Source organism: Catharus ustulatus, chromosome 1 (assembly GCF_009819885.2).
Source record: "Catharus ustulatus isolate bCatUst1 chromosome 1, bCatUst1.pri.v2, whole genome shotgun sequence".
NCBI lineage: Eukaryota > Metazoa > Chordata > Aves > Passeriformes > Turdidae > Catharus > Catharus ustulatus.
The window spans coordinates 103,325,441-103,350,700 of record NC_046221.1 but is presented as its reverse complement, the minus strand read 5'-3'; the positions used below and the strand labels follow the sequence as shown (position 1 = coordinate 103,350,700).

The window sequence follows — 25,260 nt, the reverse complement described above, 5'->3', positions numbered from 1 at the left end:
CCTACCCATCACCATGCCACAGGAAGCATTCCCCTCAAAAATAGAAAGTCACTCTTGTTCACGTAATACTGAAGGGTTTTAAGGGCAAGACCCATGATTCATTCCCATACTTCCTTGTGAAATAGCAGTAGCTTCTCCCCATCCCACTTCTTTCATACATAAATTCTCACTCTTCCCCCATTTCTTTCCACCCTAAGATGCTACCTAATGAATACACTAGGAGAAAACTAATGACCTTTTAGACTGCAAAAGACGATATAAATAAATTCCAGGTACTATGTATTACATAAAGCTCTTTAAAATAAATGATGGCTTCTCCAGGGTATTAATAAATTTTATTTTTTTGTAATTTAAGGAACTGTTATTCAAAAAATGTAACAGGAAGAAATATTCTACATTTAAACAACTTCCAACAGCATTTCTGTAAATAACCATTTAAAATGTAGGTGTAACAATATTAGTTTCATAAACATGTAAGAACATAGATGTTCCACATTCTTTAAAACCTCAAAGACCTCAATGTTGATTGAATGTAAGTATTTTGAAAAGGAATATAGATGATAAGATGTCCTGGTCAGGAAAAATCAACATTTACTAGTACTTTTTCTGATACCTCAGAGTATGTATACACCTTAAGAGCAGTACAAATACTTTGCCTTTTCCAGAGGCCACCTGGCTGCAAAATTTTCATTTGGCCTGCGGAACTTTTGCTAAAGAAAAGCTGAAGTTTTCTGAGACAAGTCCACTTCAATACATGCTCCTGTCCCTTTCCTGCCACATCTATTTCAAAGATATCTAAATCCACTAGCTGTAAGACATCTGGACAATCCATATTTGATACTTCTAAATCTAGTTTTAAAATTCCCCGCATCTATTCCAAGAGATAATACGCAACGTATGCAAAATGTAAGGTGTTCCTATTAAGTCCTACTAAGTTTTGTGACTACCACAGGATTAGACACACTAATTTTTATGCGGTGAGGAATGGACTAGTGTAGACTGTGGATGAAACCGCTAGTCACAGGTCCGTCCAAAACCAATAAAATACTGCCACTATCAGCTCTAACCTGATACTGATTAATTCCTGAAGTTTAAAAACATGTTCTTAGTACTCTTTTTATTTTTCTTACTGTTTAGTAGACAACATCAAAGAGTTTAACAGCAGCACCATCTCACCTGTATCTCCAAGTTCATACAGTGTAAAGCCATCTACGTGAAGGTAACCTTGAAATCTTTCTCTGTTTATCCAGGATGACAAATCACCATCTTCATACTCTAACATTAAAAAAAAAATACATTTTTTAAATACATTTTTAAAGACTTACTATTTCAGTACTATTGATGCAACCACTAATTTTCCCCCTATTTTCCTTTTTATTATTGTTAGACCAACTGTCACACTTTCATGGTCATTTCAAGTTTTAAAAATTCTAAAGCTATTTTCAATTGTTGAACAAAATGCGTATTATAGAAAAGCGTGAAAAGTTGATATGATGATTTTATTTTTCTAAATCAAGGATAAACGATACTATATTAGAAGCTGTGACTACTGCAGAAAGGAACAGATTAAAACTCTGTTTTTAAAAGGTTGTGTGTACATAACTTGTCAAGTTTTGAACAAAGCAGAGATATAAAAATACAGAAAACAGTATTTGTGAGAGTCCTTAAATGAAACAGAAAGATGAAGAAAAAGCAGAAGCTTTAAATAGCACTGTGAATGTAAATGAACAAATGATCACGTATGACTGTCAATCAGTTATACTGAAGGCTAGTTTAAGATGCTTGATGTTTTAACCTATTAAGAATTTAATTCTAATATATACTATCAATTAGATCTAAATCACAAGTAAAAAAGAAAAGCACATATACATATATGTTGCATTTTCTGTGAATAAATCCACAATAAATAATTTGTCTTTAATCCTATCATATAGACTGAAGTACCAATAATTTCAGGTTAACAATGATCTGCCATAAGGTAGTAGCAAGAAACTCCAAGCATAATTCATGCCATGGATCTGCATCCATTTCCCCTACTACAGAGAAGGAAAAAACCCAAACCAAAACAGCAGGCAAGGTCAGAGCACTGACGTGCATTTTGCTAGAACTTTTTCCTCATAGTGAGCTCTTCAAATTTCTGCCAATCATAACAGTTACACATAAAACCTTGTTCAGTCTCCTTAACTACATCTTCATTATTTGACTTCCAATAATGTTTCTGGTACATTACAAAAAAGTAAAATTTTCATGAAGTAAATTATAAGTGCAATGTTGCGTAAGTTTCCCATTTGTTTTAGAAGGTGGGGAAAAAGCAAGCAGGCAAAAGAAGTGTTTCCCTGACAAGCCTTCCTTCTACAGAACTGCTAAAAGAGATTAGAAATAAATGCAAATCAAAGATGCTGTAGAGTGAATTTTTATTTGGACACAACAAACTGAAGAGGAAGACAAGTACATCCATTCTATGAGGTCACAAAGAATATCCTTGGTGGCCAACCTGAACTATTTTGCTGTGCTACTTCTTATCCTAAGAAATTAAACATGCAGAATAATCTTCTGAGCGATGTGTTTTCAACTTAAAGTGAAAACTTGCATTTAAAACAATCTGAATCAAAAGTAAATGCTTTCGCAAATAAGTGGTGTGCTTATAAGCCCAGGCTATGCAATGTAACTGTTAGTGTGTGTACGTGCTTCTAACACGCTTGGGCCTAATGGTACAGTCAGACTACAATATAATACTTTTATACAAATATGCATACATATATACAGATATATACTTTTACAGAAGTGGCAGGTGTAATGGCCTTATGTACTGCATATATACACTGTAGAAACAGCAGTGTTAAAAAATACTACTAGTTTCAGGTGGCTGTTCTACAGCCTACCCACTGAACAAGCCAGGTAAAGTAGTCTATGTGTATGATGAATTTGTACAGTGAGGGAAGAAGTTACTTTTCTAAGTACAGTAAATTCACGAATACAAGCCGCACTGAGTATAAGCCGCATCTCTGGGTGTTGGCAAACATTTCGGTTTTTGTCCATAGATAAGCCGCACCCGAATATAAGCCGCTTTGTCGTTCGCAGCGAGGACCTGCGTGCAATTAGTAACAGAACCGCGGGAGGGCGGGGTTTACTGGCTGAGCTAAGGCTGTGCAGGCTCGGCCCGCTAGGGGCTACTGACGGGGCCAGATGGCCCAGCCCGGCGCTGCCGCTCGGGGCCGGCCGCCGCTGCCACTGGGCTCGGTCACCCCGGGTCGGCGCTGCCTCGCGGTGGCAGGCAGGGACGGAGCTTCCCCTGCTCCTACGGCAGCGGTGGCGGGCGGGGACGGAGTTTTCCCGCGCCTGTGGCGCCGGCGGCGGGCAGGGACGGAGTTTCCCCGCTCCTGTCGCGGCGGCGGCGGGCGGGGACAAAGCACCCCGTCGGCTCCCCGAGCCGCGGCAATGGTGGCGCGCGCTTCCCCCCACCTCCCCGGGCCACGGCAATGGCTGCGCGGGGCTCCTGTCGGCTCCCCGGGCCACAGCAATGGCGGCGCGCGCTTCCCCCCCCTCCCCGGGCCGCAGCAATGGCGGCGCGCGCTTCCCCCCCCTCCCCGGGCCACGGCAATGGCTGCGCGGGGCTCCCGTCGGCTCCCCGGGCCACAGCAATGGCTTCCGCGGGGCTCCCGTCGGCTCCCCGAGCCGCAGCAATGGCGGCGCGCGCTTCCCCCCCCCTCCCCGGGCCGCGGTAGGGGCGGCCCGGGTCCCCCCTCTCCTCCCCGGGCTGCGGCAATGGCGGCGCCGGGCCCCCCCCGTCTCTCCCCCGGGCTGTGGTAGAGGAGGGAAGGAAAGAGCTCTCCCGCCTCTCTCCCCGCCCCCCGTGCTGCCTACAGGGAGCCAGGCTCCACCCGCGGTGCAACAGAGTAGCGATTTGTAACAATCGCAAAATGCCGACTTTGCAGCTGCTCGGCTCAGCACTCTGGCAGGCACTTCTGAGGTTGTATTAGCCGCTCCTGATTATTAGCCGCATTTCCGGTTTAGGAGCAAAATCTTAGTCAAATTGGTGCGGCTTGTATTCGTGAAATTACTGTACGCTAATGCAGGCAAAATAATAATATTTTCTTTTATTCCAGTAATATTGGAAACTACATCTAACTGAAAACACAAAGCAAACATCATTGCTTCTACTTCAGTATTGCTAAACCAAATTCCTTATGTTTTGTTGTGGAAGAACTAGTAATTTTTTTTTCTCTTTTCCTTCATGAAGGAGCTGCTATTTATCCTAAAACTGGGGAATTTTTCAGCATCCCAACATACCATTCAAAAATCCCAACTCCTACAGTTTCTCCATATGCTTTAAATATCTTGTCATAAGGTAATGTCCACTTTTACTTACCATCATAAACAAAGTAAGTTCCATCTTTGAAGACCATAACGGCAGGCAATTCAGGCAATGTCACATACTGAAAGAGTCATATTTCAATTAATCCATGGAAGATTAAAAGATTTTGAAACAAAAAAAAAATAAATCTGAAAACATGTAAATGTAGTTCATGGGGGAAATCTCTAAAGACACCTAAATATTTTCTGTCTACTAAGATGGATTTATCAGTTTCTGTATAATAAAAGAAACACAACATAAATATATTTTTGAGAGGTGGAGCTCACAAAGTACAAAAGAAACATGATTTTTACTGGTATCTGCACTGGCATGAAGAACAGTTTATGGATTAGACATGGACTTTAGATAAGAAATTGTAACTTGAGGGTTTTATCAATCATGTTCTCAACATTCCCAATTTCTGCTGTTGTCAGCATACCTGTCATACTGCTACTTCTACTAAACAGACACTCAATTTTGTGGAGTAAAATAGTACCACTGGTAATACATGCCACTAAACCTGGGCTATTTCCTGTACTTCAGACTGATGGGAATATAAAGAAACAGCTTCAGCACACAGAGCTGCAAACAAACCTAATTTAGACAAATAATAAAAAAGCCTGTATTACCATGCTAAAAATGATATTTAAGATGGTCAGCTATCTTAACTTTAGCTAATGTACTAGAAAACAAGCTGTAGAACCTTTCTTCTTGGAACTCAATTTTATTCAGCTCGTTTTTAGTGAACAGCCATAGAAAAAATACTACATCTACTTCTTACTGCTTGTTAACATTCTAAGGTAAAATTTTAACAGCATTTGTGGTTATGAAAGAATTCATCATAAGCTTAGTTTTGGTCATGTCACCTAAATTTTCAGATTTACTGATATGTTTTGGAAAGGCACGGGCAGCATCATTTCCAAATAACATGCCTTCTGTCATTCTCCATTAACCTTTTTGTAAAAGCAGTAATTTATAATGTAATAGCTGATATGAACAAGCAAGGTAGTCTAAGATGACGCTTTGCTCTCTTACTTGCCTGAAACATAATTTAACATCTTTGAAGGACAAATCAATCTGTGTTCAGCTTAAAGCTTGCAGAAGATGCCTAAAGCTTGGAACAATATTACCTAAGGTGACAAAACAAAGCCTAACAATGAACACCATAATGTAAAGGCACTTTTTAAATATTTTTGTTTCTCTCCATAGAATACTGAATACCATCTCTATTTCAGCTTATATGACACTGGTGGGAAAAAAAAGCTTACTGCTCACATCAGTGATCACACAACCTCAAAGACCTCCAGCCTTTTTTACTCTTTCCACAGCACAACTGAACCGTACTTTTCTTGCTCAGCTAGAGCTGAAGTGCAAATAGCAATGTTTAAATTAAGGTAGTTTTTGGTACAAGACTTTTGGAGAACTAACAATACACTATTTAGAGTGTGGCCAGTTCTAGTTATGGGGTTGTAAAATGCAGTTGCCTAAACAAAAACCAAACAAAAATCCCAAAACAACAAACCATATTATGCTAGTTCTCACCCCATTAATCACCAACTAACTTCAAAGTTACATATTAGCAGGGGCAGACTTAGGTCCCAGTTGGAGTTAACAATAAATGAAAAAGTCTTAATTGTGCTACAAGTAAGCAACGATGGTTACACTCACTATAGTAATATCAATTCTTTTCCACCCTTGTGATGAACTGTAAATAATTTCCTTGTCACAGAATTCTCAAAAAAAGCCACAAGAGAATTCTGCAGCCAGTGGACAGGACTGGCTGATCCTTGGGCAGACTAATGTGTTGATCAGCTGTATTTTAGAAGAAGTAAATAACTTACCTTTTCACTTACTTCTGATTACTAGGGTACCAGCTGTAACTCATGCTACAAACTCCCTAATTAGCTTTAAAAGTGTTTGGTGAAAGGACTGTTTGGAGCAACTAGAGTTTTTCATTGGCAAAAATCAAAGTATCGACTTTCTTAAGCAAGTTGTGTGGCTCACATTGAGTTCTGCTCATCCTTTCACTGATTTTATTAATACAACTGAACAAGTAATTTAGCCAAAACAAAGCAATGATAGACTGATACTTGTTTTGTATTCTTTCCCCAGATAGACTCAAACATTACATGTTTCAGTGTAATTACTTACATATCTACCAAAGCCAAACATACTCTAAGAAGCCATCTCTGTGCCATCAAAACAGCAAAACTATATAGATGAGGAGAAAAAAAACCATTTCTGGAGAAGCAGTAGGAATGGAAACAGCTTACCTCAGGCAGCACATCTTCTGAGGCAGAAAAAAAGTATGTATAAACTATTAGTTCTGAAGCAACCTCAATGTATTTTTCCTGAAAAAATACAAACAGTGTTTTTTTAACTCCCGAACTTTTAGTACGCATCAAACAAAAGCAGAGCAATTAGATAACATGCTTATGGCGTAAGATTATAAAAGCACTTTAATAAACATAAAAAACCCAAGAATTTCTTACAAGCATGCACTTCAGCTCTTTCAAAAGATTTTTAAAATTACTCCCTAAATAGCCAAAAGAAGTAACTTTATTTAATCAAGCATCAAACCTTTAAAGGAGATTCACCACCAACATACACAAAAAGTACACGATGTCTCTTTTGCACATGCTCAAACATATGCTGGCTAGGAAGTGGTCTGATGAGAGGTCTGGAAAGGGAGAAAAAAGACAAAGAAAAATCTCAGTTTGTGCAACCTGCAAAACCCAAACAAACAAAAAAAAATCCATACGAAAATGTCATACAGTTTTTTGTGCTGTTTTTCAAAAAATAAATTCCAAAATGCAAATTAATTTATTTTATTAATTTATTTTCAAATTTTATTCTGTTGTATACTAAAAGAAAAAAAGAACATTCCCACCCTCCCCACCAAATAACATGTTATGTACCTCTAATAGAACACTTAAATGTGAAATTCAGATCTTACTACAAAATGCTGCTATGACATAAACATGCATGCCTTTTACTGGTCACAAAATCAGAGGCTGGGCTAGCTGGAAGGGACCTATCACCACAAGCAGGCACATCTTTCACCAGACCAGGTTCCTCAGAGCCCCATCCAAACTGGCCCTGGACACTTCCAGAGATGTGGCATCCGACACCTCTCTGGGCTACAGGTTCCAGTGTCCTACCACCCTCACAGTAGAGAATTTATTCCTCATATTTTTTCTAAACCTATCCACTTTCTGTTTAAAACCATTGCCCCCTACCCTGTCAGTAAAGACCTCGATAAAAACTCTCTTTCTTGGAAGATGTCTTTATATAGTGGAAGGCCACAATAAGGTCTCCATCATTTGAGAGAGAAAATTCTGAATGTATGCACAACAGTCAGGAAATGTGTATGCAGCCACATATACAGTACATATAGGTTTAACTTCAATATCTTGTTCTTTTTAAATAAGTCTTGACCCCCCTCAAGTCCTACATAAGTCTGAAGTCAGCAAAACCAGTCTCTGAGAAGAATATACTTACCCTGCCACTCTATTAGCAAATTCAATTATATCATCTTTGGTTCTAGGTCCTCTGTAGTTGTATGCCAAGTCACCCTTCAAGCTAGATAAACAGAAAGACAAAAAAAGAAGAGAAAAGCAATTATCTAAAATGCCTCCATGCCTGTAAAATTCCTCAACCTTTGCATGTTTACTACAGTCACCTTTCAGCAAGTGATAAGCCGAAGTGGCCAGCAAAACATAAAACTCAGTAATGCAATACAATGGAAATATGGAAAAATTGCTTATTTACACACTATGTGATTTACTGACTTGTTGAAATACTTAACATTTAGCATTATTTTTTCTAGTGAACAGCAGTCATTTACTTTGTAAGCATACAGATAATTTAGCACACTTGTTAATGACCATATGAAAAGGCTCCCCCAAAACAATGAAACACCCCACACTCAAACCAAACCCAACACACTCAACATTTATACTACTCAGGGATTAGTCCTTGCAAAAGGAAAAAAAAATAAACTTCTTTAATGCTTTTTTATAACTGAAATGTTATAAAAATAATCTGCAAAACCTTTCAAATTAACGTATTAAGCTTCAGTGAATTGCTGGTCACCTTATGGTACTCTGCTGAGAGGAGATGTAGCATGCTTGCATTAGCAAAGTATTCAAGTAAGTTCTACTAATTCTAATAGGCTTTCTTTGAATCCATATAGGTTTAGGAAATTCAAAAGAATTTTCAGTGCCTCTATATGCCACAAAAATTTTTCATCCTTAAAGATTATCAAGCTGAACATCTCTGCTTCCTTTTTTGAGAAGACTAACTTGATAAGATTTATTATCACCTATTAGGAATACTGTTGGCTTAAACAATAACCTGCTAAAACCCCTGGTGTGTCCACAGTAAAAAGTACTCTTAACATCGCATTGTACTGGACTGTACACTACATGGGTTTGAGACTTCTAAATGGACAGGGCTATTTTTAGTTTTGTCATGAAATAATTGATAGAAATTCAATAGGAAGGATCAACTTACAGCTTAATTGTTGGATAGCCTCGCACTCCAAATTCAGATGCAATACCTGAAAGAAATGGCAAAGTGAACCAAGACTTTCTTTTCTCTCCTACCTTAATCTTTAAACATGGTTTACTATTCAAGCCACATAAACAATTCAAAAAATACCGCTTAGCTCAATATGAATTACTTTACTTGCTTTCAAGGAAAAGCTTGCTGTTATTAAGCTACATCATTAAATTTTGGACTTATTTCAGAGGTGCTGCAGGGCCCCAGGATACCCTCTCAACTCTTGAGCCACAACTCAAATGTTATGAGAATCCTCTGGACAGGCATGCTTGGTCCGTTTTCACCAAAAATAGCATGCATTGAATATGCACATACAATTGACTGAAAATATAAGAGGCAAAAATTAAGCATTGAGGATGAATAGCTGTAAATACTAATGTTTGAAGGAAACACAGAAGACAACTAACTACTCACGTGCTAGAGTAATGGCTAATGAGAAGTTCATACGGCAGTTGTTACATAAAAGTTTTTAAATCATACTCCACACAAGTAAATGTCTACTGTAATGACCCTTACCAGAAGTAGGCACTTTCTAAGCAGATACTTTTCTGCCACTTACTAAAGTGGTAAAACATAAGACGACTGCAGAATTTTTTCCCCCACCTCAGATTTGTTTAAAACTTTCCATCTTGCTCCCATTGATAGATTGACCGAGTACAATTTGCAACCACCCTTCCACTTGTGAACATAGCAACTACCACCTTAAACTACACCTTCCAGCAAATTCAGATTTTTCCAAAAGTTAAACTACACAGTCTCAGAAACGGATTGAGTAAGTCTAAAACTGTGTAATACTTGTGTAATTTCCTGTTGAATAACAATCCCTGCACTCTAAAAGCACTTAGAGTCAATGCTTGTTACAAAACCATTCTGAAGCTACGAGTGGCATGCCACAGCAAGCACATGTTGGATGTCTTGTGTGCAAAGCTCTCAGTACAAGTTTAGAAATTGACCCTAAGGTTGTTCACCTGCATCAGGTGCAAGGACCTTATTGCTCAGCACAACAAATAAAACTAGCAGCCCGCCTACCGGCATCTGATTAAAGACAACTGCTCTAAGAAATACCAGGATCCATGAGGATCATGAGGATCAGTTTGATTGTGATCCTTTTCTCTTACAGCCCTATTACATAGAACTACAATGCATTAAAATGTGTATTAGAACTTTCAATCACAAGAGCCTTGTATGGCTCTTGTGTGTGCTTAGGAGAACTAGAAGAGACAATTTTTAATACTGTTTTTAAACAGTGCAGCCATGGGAATTACTAAAGTTCTCTCAACTTCATGGAAAGTACTTATTTACATCATTACCTGCACTTCTTGATATGAAGACTACAGTAAAATTCAGGCAAACACCAGCAATTGTGCCAGCCCCAGGTGTGATGTACTTCTATTCTGCTCACACACAGTGGACTCCTGAGGCTAAACCCCCTGAAAATTCACCTGATACCACAGCAGGTGACTGCTCTGTTGATGCAAGAGCTGTATCGTCATTCCACAGAGCCACCAGAGGCAGCATTTACTGGATGATTTATATGTTCACCTGTGGTCTCAGCTGTCTGACAAGAAGCTTCCCAAAGTTCAGCTCTTTCACACTACTTCACATTCCTATTAGAAACACAAACTACGTGGAGCAAACTACAGTAATTTCATAATTATAAGTCGCACCATTTTGACTAAAATTTTGGTGCGAACTGAAAGTGCGGCTTATAATCAGGGGCATCTTATATATGGACAAAGAACAAAAAGTTGCTGGTTTAGTTTGGAGGACAGGTGTCTGCTGAGAAAGGCAGGAACTTCTCTTTGAAATGGAGAATGCAAACCCCCTCCCTCCAAATTATTATAATTTTGAAATCAAGGGGCTTTCAGGCAAAAATAAGGGAATTAGGAATAACAGTTCTTTTCTAGGGAAATTAAAATAGAAATACAGTACTACAAAGAAACAAACTCCAAACCCTGACAAAGTCAGAGTACAACCTGACACCCCGTCAGGTAGGGTGTTGGCAGCAGTCCCATTAAATGGTGGCTGCATCCTCCTGCAGTGACAGATGTGGCTCAGTTGGAGCAGTGCTCCTGTACGAGGTGCAGTTTCCCTCCAGAGGTCCAGTGGTGATGTGGAGAAATCTGGTTTTCCTCTGGAGTCCAGTGGAGAAAGGGGCTCCCTTAGTGTCCCAAAACCTCTGTTTTTATCTTGGTAAGAAATGTTGGGCTCTTGCCCCTGGCTGGAGCAACTTCCAATGGGATGAAGTAATTTTATCAGTCCCACAGTGGGACTCAATGGGCCATTAGCAGAAAATGACTCGCTGGAGGAAGGATGGGTTGTGAAAAGATAAAGAACAATGTCCCGCCTGGTTTCAGTGGATGGCACATTAGCAGAATATCTTCCACGGAGATAAGGATCACTGCCCCCACCCTCAACAGATGGTGATAGAACAGATACCTTTTATCACACTCTGTATTGTAACATGCGGTTTATAATCAGGTGTGGCTTATGTATGGACAAAGAATGAAAAGTTGCTGACACCCGGAAGTACGGGTTATACTCAGTGCAGCTTATAATCGTAAAATTACTGTACTCATGTTCCTTCCTAGTGACAAATACATATTACAGATGCATTTCCTTCTGATATTTTCAAGACTGAACTACTTTGATTTCAGAGAATCTAGATTACCAAATATTAAGCAGAATTGACATGAGTTTTTCATATCCAGATGTAAAATTTCCACTTCCAAAATGAAAGCATAAAACTATTTTGAAAGATTTATCAGATACTATGAAACTGGGAGCAAATCTGAGAAGAAAAACTTTTCCAAGTCACAAAGGAACCCTTGCAGCTTTTAGTAATTTTTATATAAGTAAAAATTAATTATGTAACAAAACCATAGTACCAATTCTGCTCTAGACATAAGGTACAAGATTTCAGCACCAGGATGACAAATACAAATATTTCAGGGTAAGAGTTTATATGATTTAGAATTTTATACACGACTGGAAAGTTAAGACAACCATGAAATCTATTCCCAGTTTTTTGGTTGTATGAACTTGAAACTTCTCATTATCCCGACTTATCTTTCTATAGAAAACAAGTATATTTAAGATGAAACATGAAGTCATATTTATTTGGTTTTATAGAAAAAGACATATACAATAAATTGGTCTTTAAGACAAAATAATTTTAATCTCTAAAGACCAAGCTCTTCTATATCTAAGCTCAGGAAAAACTGGAATACTACTGAGAAAAGTATCCTGCGTAACATTTTAGGCAAATACAACAAACTCAAATAATCAGATTTAATGGCTATTAACTAAAAACACTCTGTGTATTTACAAAATATTTCGTACAGATCCCACTTGGGCCCCACTCCTCCCTATACCTTTCCTTTTAAATAGCCTCCTGGTTCAACACAGATTTAAGTGAATTGACAATAAAGAAGCACACAAACACAAAGGAAGTACTGTTACACATTCAACAATCCTCTCACATCTACCCAAACAGCTTCTGAGTACCAAGGTTTGGGGCTTTCTCTGAAAAGGTCGATACATATGAAAGGCATCAGCAAAAAAAAAAAGCACTGAAAGTACTGAATTTGGTTCTTTGAGAAGACATTTACAGAGAAACATGGGAAGAAATCAGCTGAGCAGTGATCACTGCTGCAATTAATTCAGTTATTTCAGCAGGCTTTGTGTAACAGTTTCAGGACCGATTACCTGAAATGAGTAAGAGCAAGAACACGGGCACTCCTCCAGCAGTAACAGAAGGAACCTAAAACTGGATGATCTCAAGAGACATGCCACATAAAATGCTTGTATAACAGTACAGATCAAAAGCAGATCTTTGAACAGCTTTTACCTTCCCTTTGTCAGGAAGAATTCCCTACTCAAGCAGAAAAAAATGTGATAAGAAGCGCATACTACAGCAAGTTGTCATGTTTAGAAAGAAAAATAATCAGGAAATTTTTCTACAATTACTGTTTGCATGTTTGTGCTATGACACAGAACAACTACAAGAAAAAAAAACAAACAAACGAATAGTTTCAAAACAGAGGCTGTGATGAAATTACCCCTAAACAAACCACACTTACTAGAAAAGGAAGTTGCATCCATCTTCCCAACTTTTACTGGAGAACCCACGTTTCTCATTTCTAGGCCCACTTCATTCCACACAGGTTCTAGTTTCTTACAGTGGCCACACCAAGGTGCATAAAACTGAGAAGCAAATATATTTCATTTAAAAACATAGTATAAATTGATTCTACAATTAACCCTCAATATATGAGCAAGACTTATTTTCCAGTCACAGTACTCCTTCTGTCTTAATAAAATTGCAAGTTATTTATAAGGTTATCATGACAAGCAGAATTTATGAGCTAGTCCTACTTTTAATATGAAAGCACAAGTTTGAAAAGAATACATTAAATTGCTGCACTATTATATTATTTCTTATTTAGGAATAGACTGCATGGTAACATTTTTTTTTGAAAGTTAAAAGATCATGTAAACAATCTATCCGGGCACATGGATTTGTCAAGAGGCAGAAACACAAATCAGCTGATCTAATTAATGAAAGGAACTATAAAAATTCTCAACAGAGGTTATCACCTCTGAGTGTTAGGTAATCTGCTTTTCTTTTTAAGGACTGAAGCCTATTCAGTCGGCTACTTATAAGTCTATTCAGTCTATTCCTGGTTCACCCTGAACAGCAGACAGATTGCTTATCTATCCTTTCAGAATTACTGTCATGAAGTTTTTCTGCATCATGTACAAACAATTTGCCGAGCGATGGAGCAGCCTGACTACAGGGTGTAGTGCTGTGCATTCAGTCTTTTCATTCCACCAGCAGATCTTCCCACTTTTCATATATACTCACATCTACAAGCCAAATATCATCTTTGCGGTTTTCTTTAAACCTAGAAAGAGGAAAAAATCAAATCAATAAATTATGTATATGAAAATAGTGAAGTGTATGTGTGAAAAGGGCAAAGTCTACAATAAGGATAGTATAAAACTACAGACACATGATTTTTGTTTAGTTTCTTTCTTTGAGGGTGGGTAAACAGCGGAAATGCTTATTTTTTAGTATAATATTGCCCTTGTACATGATTCTACACACACATCTGTGTCAATTAGACTTCTCTATTTCCTACGACAAAAAAAAAACAAACAAAAAAGCAACAAAACAGAAAACCAGCAAGAAATAAGAATACACACCAAAACACACAGAAGATGTTAGACTAGCATGTGGAATCTAAGGGGAAGATGTATTTTGCAGTTGTCTTAATTATATTAAATACATTTGTTGCTGTATTTTTATTTATGTACAATACAGACTCTTTAAGCATTGGTTTAAACTGTTAATCTTAGTTTTACTAAATGTAAATGAACTAAATTATCTTTAACATTAACACGCAAAGCAATTTTAGCTTAACCTCCTTCAACATGCTACTACAGGTGTGTCAGTTTATAGTTCTATTAAAGTTGCACACAACCAAGAAACTAACTTAATGGAATAAAAACGATCAAGTTATTGATAAAACCCAGATACACAGGTACTACTGAATTTTCTTAATGCTAGATAAATGGCATTCAAATTAACTGGTTTTTTTTAACTGTAAATCTGTCACTGAATTCTAAAATCTCTTAATACAAAACTAAGCTTGATAAATCAAAGTTCTTTGGAACCTCCCAAAACACTGCTTACACATTCCACTGTTGTCACTACAAGATCATATGAATTACTGCGTTAACTAGTTCTATATAGAGAATTAAATTAGCCAGAACTTTAATCTAAGGTTTATTTTTGTAGAAGATAGGCTTTGTGAAAGTGACTAGGACTAGGGCTAAAGTCACACACTAACATACACAATACAACATTCTTGCTTCACCACTCTCCTTGCAAAATGAGATATTTGCATATAATTATGCAGTAAGTGTGGATCTACACTCTAAGATCCAATTAATACAAGTTATAGCCCAACTTGTCAGCTCCCAATACGCAGCATGCCTATAAATGGCTCATAAGCAGTAGGCAGAATTTATTGTATTTCATTTGAAGTTGAATCTGTAATAGTCCATAATAGTCTTGAAGAAATACTAATGCTGATATTGGCTTACTGTTTGACAGAAATAATTCAGAAATCATGAATACAATCTAATTACAGTGTTGAGTGTTTGAAACTTAGAATTGCAGCATTTTACTGGTAATTCCAGACTATTTTATTGATGGCAGAAGGAAAGGTATTTGCAGAGACTGTGCCATGGAACTGCTAAAGGAAAGCAGCATTTTCAAGTCAGAAAATTGCTTAGTTGACAACCTCACTAAAAATTTACTTCACCACCCTAACCACTATAGAGCTAATGAAAGAACCAGTGAGAGCCCAGCATCTCCTGAGAACTCTAGCAGAGCTACAGCTAACTTCCAATTACAATGCCAAATAATTGGCTATGATGCAAGAGGCAGAAAGCAGTTACTGAATCATAAGATCCTAGACTGTGCTTCAATTTAGAACATCACTTTTTCTTTGTATAAGAAGAATTTACAATTAAATGCTCTCCTTCCTCTGGCACAGTACAACTGTTATGGCAAATTGTAAAGAGCATTAACGTACTGAAAAAGGTAGACTGCAACCTTGCCAGCAGACAGAATGAAGAGAATGAAACATTTGGAGGCTGAGCTTTCCAACAGAGTTTAATAACTTTGACCTAAGATTGTATAAAAAGTACTGTAGTTTTTTTAATAAATTTCAATGTACTTCTCATCTACCATCACCTATTTATTCAGACTCCACAGAAATCAAAATGTGTAGTATAACAAAACCCCACCTATCAAAACTCACTCTAGTCTTGCTAATGTCAATGATTAAATTACTAGACAATATTAGGAAAGTTCAACACACTGCTGAAGAAAGCCAGAAATCTCTCAACAAATGAGCTGTCAAGCACTTTCTGAAGATGTTTCTAGGCTCTATATGTATGCTTTTCCTGCACAAAATTTCAGTGTCTCTCTAAATGTCCTGTGCAATCCTGTCAGCTGACAGAAACACAATCACACTGGTGGAAAGACAGCATAACTGTTGCACATCTTTGAACCAAAATAATTTGTCTCAAAGTCACACATCTTCCCAACAACACGATTGAATGTTTTCTCAGCTCCCAATTAAACCAAGCACCCCACTTAATCATGAACAGTTAAAAGAAACCAGCATGAAGCAAAATTGAACAATTCCAAGGGCCTTAAAACAACCCAGCTGCTGTATCTATTCAGTGCTTCCCCCTTGCACTATTTCTGAGGCTTCTGATCCTGGTTTGAGCCACCCCACAGAAAGAAAAACACTTCCCTTTTAAGTCAGGTTACTTATCTGCTTCATTATCACACTAGAACAAGTGCACACCCATCACAAGATGAGTACTAACTTGAGGCAGCAGATCTGTTATCAGGGCAGCACAAGCCAAGAGGAACCAGAGCTCATTTTGTGCATCCCTCCCACAGCCCAGCTGGGCACCTCTGTCAGCTCTGCTCCTTGTTTTCCCATACCCTGTAACCTTAGGAAAGGGACCTGTGCCTTGTACTAGTGCACACTGTTTACAACTACTAAAATTCAAACAGAACACAAAGCTTAGAGCAACAGCAGAACATTCATAATGTTTAGGGATCTATAAAATGGAAAACTTGAAACTCCACCAGTCACTGCTCCCTGGTTTGGAGTAAAATTAAACTAAAATTTAAATTCTCTAAATTGAATTTTAATTTCAATTATTTTCCTGATGTCTCTCACCATTTGCCAATTAGCTAAAAAAAATTCAGAAAAATCCCCCACAAAACCTGCTCTGAACAATTCTTCAATTCTTACTCTCAATTGCAAACACATGCATCTGTATAGTATTGTAATTGAAAAATTCAAGTGTTCTAAAATAAGATTTCCTCTTATCAGTTACTTAAAAAAGTTATGTGACAACAGAATCATGATTCTTCACTCCAAAACAGCACATACATTTAAATACACACATGTGGAAACATGATATGGGAACATGATGTAGGAGCACAATATGCAAAGTGAATGCATCTTCAGTCCTTGAAAATATGAGTATGTTTTAAAAACAAGGTTTGAAAATCAAGTCCAAGCAGTTCCCATGCTTCAGTTGTTTCTTCACAACACCAGAGATACTGTTGTGTCTCTCCTGAGAACTCCCTCCATATGTTCCAATTCCCTCACCCATAAAACCACTACACATTATCTGATCTTATCATTAACAAGCAACACTGTAAAAATGTGAGTGATTTCCTCACAGTTTAGCTCTCTGATGTAATTTATCATGAAGTGAACCCTCATGAAAACAACACCTTTAAACAGGCTGAATGTATTCCAAAGCAGTCATCTAATGCCAACTTCTCCCCTATCAGCTATTATTCTCCATACCTTCTCTTTCAATTCCAATAATTCTGCTGCTCTGTAGCACTTGATATCATGCTGCTAATCTGACCAAAAAAGAACCAAAAAACATTTGGGTAATTTTCTTGGGGAACAGCAACTATGGAGCTATCAAACTGCTACAGCAAAGCAGTACACCAACGGTGACACTACACAACCAAACTCACAGCAGGACTACCCACTTCAACTCCAGCACAGTCTCTGGACTAATTCTGTTATTAAGGCACATTTTGACTCAAATATTACTGGCACTTGAAGCAGCCATGAACTAGTCCTGCAGGCCTCTTTCTCTCTTCTGTTTCTGGCCACGCCTGAACTCACTTAGACTCGTTCTCCCAACCCCTCGTGGCAGCCATGCCGCAAACTCTAATGAAGAACCCGGTTAAATGCAATCAGCTTTTATTTGGGGCAGGCACCAACACACCAGTGTATTTCCCATATGAAAAAGAAAGAACAAGCAAGGAAGCCCAGGAACATTTCTGGCAACACCACCACAGTAACAAGCTATAAAGAAGCCAAAAAATTAAACAGTTTCATTAACTGAACCCTCTTAACAGGTGAGACTGAGGAGAGACCTCATGGGAGTCTACAAGTTCCTCAAGAGAGGAAGCAGAGATGAGGAAGCAGAGGCACAGACACTGATCTCTTCTCTCTGGCGGCCAATAACACGACCCAAGGGAACAGCATGAAGCTGTGTTGGTGACATTTAGGTTGGGTATTGGGAAAATGTTTTTCACCCAGAGGGTCGTAAGGCTCTGGAATAGGCTCCCCAGAAAAGCGGTCACAGCACCAAGCCCGACAAAGCTCAAGAAGCCTTTGGCTAACACTCTCAGGCACGTGGTGCGACCTTTTGGGAGTCCCATGCAGGGACAGGAACTGTACTTTAATGATCCCCGTGGGTCCCTTCCAGCAGAGGATATGCTGTGATATTTCAGGTCACAATCTTTCTGTCCTTCCTGCTATAAAAACGCCACAATCTCTTCCAGTGTAGCTTTCTTGACAAGCACACTACGCACAAAGTCTGGGGTCATATTCCCCACAAGAAGACAAACAACATCTTGGCAATTAGGCAAGACATCCCAATACTTACGACTCATCTAGATCCTCCACAAAACCCGCACCTGACGCCACCACATGTGCAATCACTGCGAGGTAAAGGAGAAGCGTTCCGTGAGTGATGCCCGAACCAACCCGGGGTGCTCACCCAAGCCTGCCGACAAGTTCCTTGCCCTCCCGGCCCCCACCTCCCCAGCGCTTCCCCACACTCCTGCCTGCCCCAGCGCTGCCCGCCTCCCAACCCCATCGCTATTCCCCGCTGTGCCCTGCAGCCCAGCCCGGCGCTGCCCGCCCATCACCTGCCGCCCAGAGGAGGCAGCGCGGCCGCGCGCCCGGCACCGCTGCCATGTTGACAGAACCGCGGCTCGGCCGGAAAGGGAAGCGCGACCTCTGCGCACGGCGCAGGCGCGGATCGGGCGGCGGGGCGGGCTGCGGCTCCGGCAGGGAGGGCGTGTTCGCCGTGCCGGAGGGCCCGGGGAGGGTGCGGGGCGGGCTGCGGCCCCGGCAGGGAGGGCGTGTTCGCCGTGCCGGAGGGCCCGAGGAGGGTGCGGGGCGGGCTGCGGCCCCGGCAGGGAGGGCGTGTTCGCCGTGCCGGAGGGCCCGGGCAGGCGGCGGGGCGGCAAGTGTGGGTGTGCAGACTATGTCATCTCCCCAGCCGGGAGGCTCTCGTTTAGTTGAATCAATGCTCTGCTTCTTTGGAAGAACAAGCCTCCAGCAGGAGCACGTGTGCCGCGTGTCGTGTTGCCTGCTGTCTGCCGTGGGTAGAGCTCACGCCCTGCCGTGCTGCTGTGTCAGCAGCCTTCCCTCAGCCCGAGCGCGGAACGTGCTCCCTTCAATGTCCATGTTCCTTCAAACCTGTCACAGTCTTTCCTGTCTTCAGCTACGGTATTTTTTCTGTCAACTGCAAGTCCTGTTAGGGCGATTAGTCCTTGTTTAAAAATTTCGATTAAACCAGGTCTGAGATTTTTCAGCCTAGAAAAAGACAAGGCTCAGGGGAACCTTATTAATGTCTGTAAATTCCTAAAAGGGGTTGCAAATAGATCAAAGCTGGGCTCTTGCCAGTTGTGCCCAGTGACAGGACAAAAGGAAACCGGGATAAAGTGAAACACAGGAAATTCACTCAGAATGTGAGAAAACCATTCTTCATTGCAGGGGTGATTTGACTGCTGCCCACCAGTCTCCCACCTCAGAGGGACTCATAAGTCACCTGCACGTGGTCTTGAAAAACCATCTCTAAATGGTGCTGCCTGAGCAGAGGGTTTGGATCAAATGACTTCCAGAGGTCCTTCTCAACCTCATCCACTCTGTGATTCAGTGATCTATCCCATTTCAATTTTGATTCCTGTAGTGTAAACTGTTACCCTTTCTCCCTATACTAGAATTATGTTCTTCATCTGTACATGCAAATGCTTGAGATCTTTGTCTGAAATGAATAGATTCTTTCCAGGGACCATCCAGTTCCTCTGAATTAAGTGTTTAAGCCTTTTTCATCTATAGGGTCTATTATCTCTTTGAATAACGTCTACAAGCAGCAGACACTGAAGTTGCTTAATTTTTTGGGCTGCTCTATTGTGTGTGTGTGTGTGCATGTGCTTGTACTTCCCTGGATGTAGATACATGTTCTCTTGGCTTCTCATTGCCTTCCACACTGGGCTATAGCTGGTCTGGTGAAGATGCACTGTTCACTTAATGCTTTGTGGGTTTAGCCTATTGGATTCATCAAATAATCCCCAGAGTTGTCCAGCCCTTCCATAATATAGGCTGAGAAATAGGTCAAGGCCTGAGAGTATATGCAATAGCTCACATTAGAATTCTCTGATATCAGACTCTGGCCTATGGTAGACGTATTCTTTCCTTCTCACATTTTACTGAAAGATTATGCAATATTAAGGCTATTTCAGGGTTTTTCCCCCCTCACCCCTCAACCTCCAACGATGGGAGAACTAACAAGATCCTGACATTCGTATTGGATAAATGGTGACAATTATTCACTGAGTGCAGAGAATTTCTGTTCCACAGCATTTCACCTTCTGTACAACACAGTTAGCTAAGTGGTGTCTGTATGCCTGACCAAATGAGAGATGGCATCTAACTAGATCCTAATCTAGCTGCTGTCTAGACTGAGACAATGAAAACAATTTACTCCATCAATCCGTTAGTAGAAAATCCATACGGGAGAAAATGGCCATAGCCAAGTAACTGTTAAATTACTATAATCCTGTTCTCTTACTCAGACAGTTCATGACTGGCTTTAAATAACTTTTAAAGGGAAATAAACATTTTCTATAGCTTTGTAGAGATTTGAATGACGCTCTTTGTACACCCTCTAGATCCTATTTGTCAGCTTTGAGTTTTATTCTTTTTGCAGGTAATGGAATATGATTGTTCTAACTTTTGCGTTTAGTGAGCCAAACTTGTCTTCTGAAAAAATCAGCCTGTATGCTTCTTGAGCTATTTTATCTTGAAATTGAAGGAGTTGCTGTATATTTACTTCTTTGTAACTAAGTTTACACTCACAAAGACAATTCTATGCTATATTTATTTGTATAGTTTTTGTTGAAGCTTTACTGCTTAAAATCTGTATAAGAGGTAGTTCTTGCACTGCAGCCAAGTAAAATGTCATGGGAAAAACATGTAACATGCAAACCAAATAAGCTGGATAATGATAGATGGCATCCAGAGAAATGTCAAAGGGTTTTTGTGTTTTTATTATTTCTACTATGGACATTTTGTTTGAAGAAAATGTAGGATTAATATATTACTATTAATAGATTATTAAATTCAGTGGAGAATTTCATGCAGAAAAGGGGTGATTTGGTACATGAACTGAACAGGAGATATGAAAAGAAAACAACACAGTGAAGGGTAAGGAACAAAAAGCACAAAGAATACTGTTGAAATCCTGGGAGATACTGCAGGAAAAAGTGGGAATTATAGGGAAATTAGCAAACGATGAAACATGGAAATTGAACATACAAGGGTTCAAAGACTCCTTCCAATCCATATTGTGTAGAATGATTTAATGGTCCCTCTGTCCCATTTTTTTTGAACCTGATAGATGGGGAATTTCAACAAAGAGCCAGGCTTTGCCTTGTGGCTTTGCCTTGAAGGGGGATTTGCAGAGGAATCTTGCTGTTGCAGGATTTTTCAGTCTGTTTGTGCAGGTTGTGCACTCTTCTTGCTCTGTATGAAGGGCATGGAAAAGGATTTATATGTAACTCGGTCTAAATTATACAATGTGGACTTAGTTTTACTGGAATGGGTGAACTTTTGCTTTAAGAGAAATAATCTCTTTCAAATAATTTCCTGTCTAAGTTCTATTAATATTGTAAACAGAACATCTAGGTTGATTTCAATACACATTTGCATAAATAAAATACTTAGTAAATTAAAATTCTTTGTGCACATCTTTGTTATTATACAGTGGAGAACATGTCTGTGACACCATATTAAAGAAGACTTTTCTGGGGGAAGGTCTCAGGAAAACCAAAGGCAATGCAATAAAAAGGGTAACTTAAAATGAGGCATGAGGGAAGCATATCTATGAATGATGATATCTATAAACAAGCTAAACTTGTGGTCTGTGAGCTTGGTATGACTCACCAGAAGAGTTATAGAATCACAGAATGGTTTGGGTTGGAAGGGACTTTCAACATCATCTAATTCTAACTCCTCTGCTCTGGTCAGGGACAGCTTTCGTTAGACTGGGTTGCTCACAAGCCCCAACCAACCCGGCCTTGAGCACTGCCAGGGATGGAGCATCCACAACTTCTCTGGGCAATCTGTTCCATTCGCTCACCACTGCCACAGTAAACAATTTCTTCCCAATATCTAATATAAACCTGCCCTTTTTCAGTTTAAAGCCACCCCACCTTGTCCTGTCACTCCATGCCTCTGTAAAAAGTCTCTCTTTTAGGTCTCCTTCAGACCTTCAAGATACTGAAGGTATCTGGTACTGGAGGTACTGGAAAGTGCTATAAGGTCCCACTGGAGCCTTCCCCAGCCCCAACTTTCTCAGCCTGTCTCCACAGGTGAAGTTCTTCAGGCATGAAGATTAACCATCTTTGTAGCCCAAAAGTTATTTTGGCTTATAACCTGCTCCTGATGCCTTCCTCCATTCCTGAGAACCACGAAAGCAACCAGTGGCTAAATCTAGTAAATTATTTGTTAGTGTCAGTATGCTCCCAGCCACCGTCTTACTAGGGAGAGTCAGGAGCACTTCAGGACATGTGTGTACTTTCTGCAGTGAATTAAGTCTCTTAGTCCTAGGAGTTCTGATCCAAGCTTGTGTGCATGCACCCGTTTTTTAGTCATCTCGAGCACATTCATCTCCTCCTTTGCCTTGGGAATACATTCTGTTTCTATTTGGCCAGAAAATTTGTACATCCATTTTATATGGCGTCTCGCAGAATTAAAACAGCAAAAGCTGAGGTGCTTGACTGTAGAGAACCTAAAATAAGATAACTCTAACAATTCCACACATGACTGAGGACTGTCTTAGTGTAAGTATTATATGAATTATTAATGTCTTCAGTCCTAACTCTGTCACGCGCAACATTCAGTAGACTGAACTTAGTTACTAGCACTGAAAGAACCGAAGAATCTCAATTCTAGCATTTTTTGATTGTAAATAGCAGCAAGTCATACTGATGATAAAGAAATGAAGACAGCAAAGAGTGTTAAGAGAACTCACAAAAAGTACTAAAATTCACATTACAGATTTCCTTATTTTTGATCTTTCAGTAACTCTAGTTTTTTTCATCAGTTCACTGAGAGTCAGACTCAATGATCCTTGTGCATCCCTTCCAACTGATGATTCTGGACCTGTACCATGCCACCAGCCTCATGTACCCCCCATCAATCCTCTGGTGTATGGACCCCAGCAACCAGAGATGGCAGCTCTCCCTGTGACTCACCAGACTCACACCCTACCTTTCCCATGGGAGCCCTGGAATCCCTAACTAAGCCCTCCCCACTGCACAGCGTGGCCACAGATCCCCCAAGGCCAAGGCACCTCACTGCCCGTTCCAAAGTCCTCATCCTCTGTCCAGGGCCTAAGTGGTTCTGGAAGGGAAGGCATTAGCAAGCCCAAACCTCCCTGCCAGCCCAGTGCTGTTTCCTTTGCATTGCCAGGCAGTGTTCAGGAGTTTTTGCAGTGTTCAGGAGTGAGGGCAAAAACAAGCCCTGTGGCAGAGGTGAGTAATGAAGGTGTGCTCCACCCCGGGCACACCTGTGCTGGCCCTGCCCATCCCATTGTCCCTTGTGGCTGACCTAGCTCAGGCGTCCGGGAGCCTGGGAAGGAACAGCCACAGCTCACCCTTTCAATTCTGCCAGCAAGACAAGGCAAGGCAAGGTGTTTTTTCTCCTGTTCCTGCTGACTGACAGAGTTTTGCTGAAATGATATCCTGTTGTGATACAGGCAGAGCGGAGGGAGGAGCATAAAGCATATATGGGCTGTAAAACATAGAGCTGCTTTATTTTGGGTAACCCCAGGAGTGACCCTAACCTTCAGTGCTGTCTCTGAGTGTAACAGGACTCTGTCAGGACCCCTTTAACCTACCCAAGAGCCCATCAACAGATAGGGGGTCAGAAACAGAAGTTGGGAAGGAAGGCATGGGCAGAACGACAAGATGAAGAGCAAAGTGAATTACTGACAATTTTGCTCTTTCATTCTTTGCCACTAGATTTTTTGTGCAAGCTGAGAGATCTTGAAAGTAAAGGAGAAGAAACACTCTGGCTGTGATCTCCCAGCCTACAGAATTTTAGGGAGGGTGAGAGCTATGTTTAAGCCCAATGCAGGAGAGTGGGATACACAGAGGTTTACCCCAGCTAGTGACATCTGACTGAGGACCAAAAGGGCTGTGGGTGTTCAGATTATTTACAAGTGTGTGTGTATGTGGGAGGGGGAATGTAATGTGAGGAAAAATTATCTGTACATATTTCCTTCTCAAAGATATAGTGACTTGTCCCTTGACTGTATCAGAAATTCTGTTACATCCCTGCTCCTGCATATCCTTTAATTTATGTAGGAACCTTATGCTCTTCTTCTAGCATTGCTGCTTCTTACATCCTGAAACACTGAATTTTGTCTTTCGGTACAACTCAAAACTCAGTCCAATCTGTCACAGATCAGAAAGGGAGACATGTCAGGAACTTACATGAGGATTTTTGAAAATAATTATCTTATAACCCTGGGAAACTTGATGCAATGGAGCCTCTCTCCTCTCTTACGGTGCTTGGTACCTGTCCCATTGTAATCACTCATGGCCCTATGCTTTTGCCAAAAAATTACTTTAAGAAGAAGGGAGAGGAAAGAGCAGTCAGGGTTTTCTCTGGTGAATTCCTGTGACTGTCCTCTGGGTAGGGAGACTGCAAAGTAGACGGTTGTGTTCCTTACCTGCTAACAGCTTGAAGAGCAGAGAGAAGGTTTCAACCTCTGTCATTTTCACTTTGATTTGGGAAGTTGATAATCAATTAGGAAATAGTTCAGTGACACAGCATGTCACAGACATCCCGATTTTTTGCCTGCACAACTGTTTTCTTTTAATGCCTAGGGAATAATTCCAATTTCAGTAGGTTCTGGACCAAGTCCTATCATATCAAGCACTTGATAATAATACACTGTTTATTTTTCTGTTTCAGATGCTGACATACGAATACAATATACTATACAGATTTTGAAATGAGGCACCCTCCTTCAGCTTGTGATAAATCCTGTTTGGAAACAATGCATAGGGAAACTTAAAGAATGGGAAAAGGCAAGCACCCCTCCACAGCCTGTACAGCCTAAGAGAGGAAACTGTGAATATTTGCAGCACCAGAATAAAGAACACCATGCAGACATGCATGAGGCCTGCAAGG

General features: G+C 40.1%; 1 protein-coding gene across 2 annotated transcripts in view; it reads right to left on the bottom strand.

Annotated features, from left to right (window-relative positions):
- The window catches only part of TMX3 (thioredoxin related transmembrane protein 3), a 31,228-nt gene extending 12,446 nt beyond the window's left edge, over positions 1-18,782 (bottom strand). The window contains exons 1-9 of one of the 2 annotated variants that reach the window (XM_042779584.1): positions 18,434-18,492; positions 13,785-13,824; positions 13,000-13,123; positions 8,870-8,915; positions 7,856-7,936; positions 6,935-7,034; positions 6,628-6,705; positions 4,370-4,436; positions 1,177-1,275 (exon numbers count right to left, since the gene is read on the bottom strand). In XM_042779584.1, the coding sequence (XP_042635518.1) occupies positions 1,177-1,275; positions 4,370-4,436; positions 6,628-6,705; positions 6,935-7,034; positions 7,856-7,936; positions 8,870-8,915; positions 13,000-13,057 (529 nt within the window). In that variant the 5' untranslated portion in view covers positions 13,058-13,123; positions 13,785-13,824; positions 18,434-18,492. Of the gene's footprint in view, positions 1-1,176; positions 1,276-4,361; positions 4,437-6,627; positions 6,706-6,934; positions 7,035-7,855; positions 7,937-8,869; positions 8,916-12,999; positions 13,124-13,784; positions 13,825-18,433; positions 18,493-18,698 lie in introns of those variants that run through there. The other variant, XM_033066416.1, reaches the window with a different exon arrangement.
- Between the last annotated feature and the right edge of the window lie 6,478 nt (positions 18,783-25,260).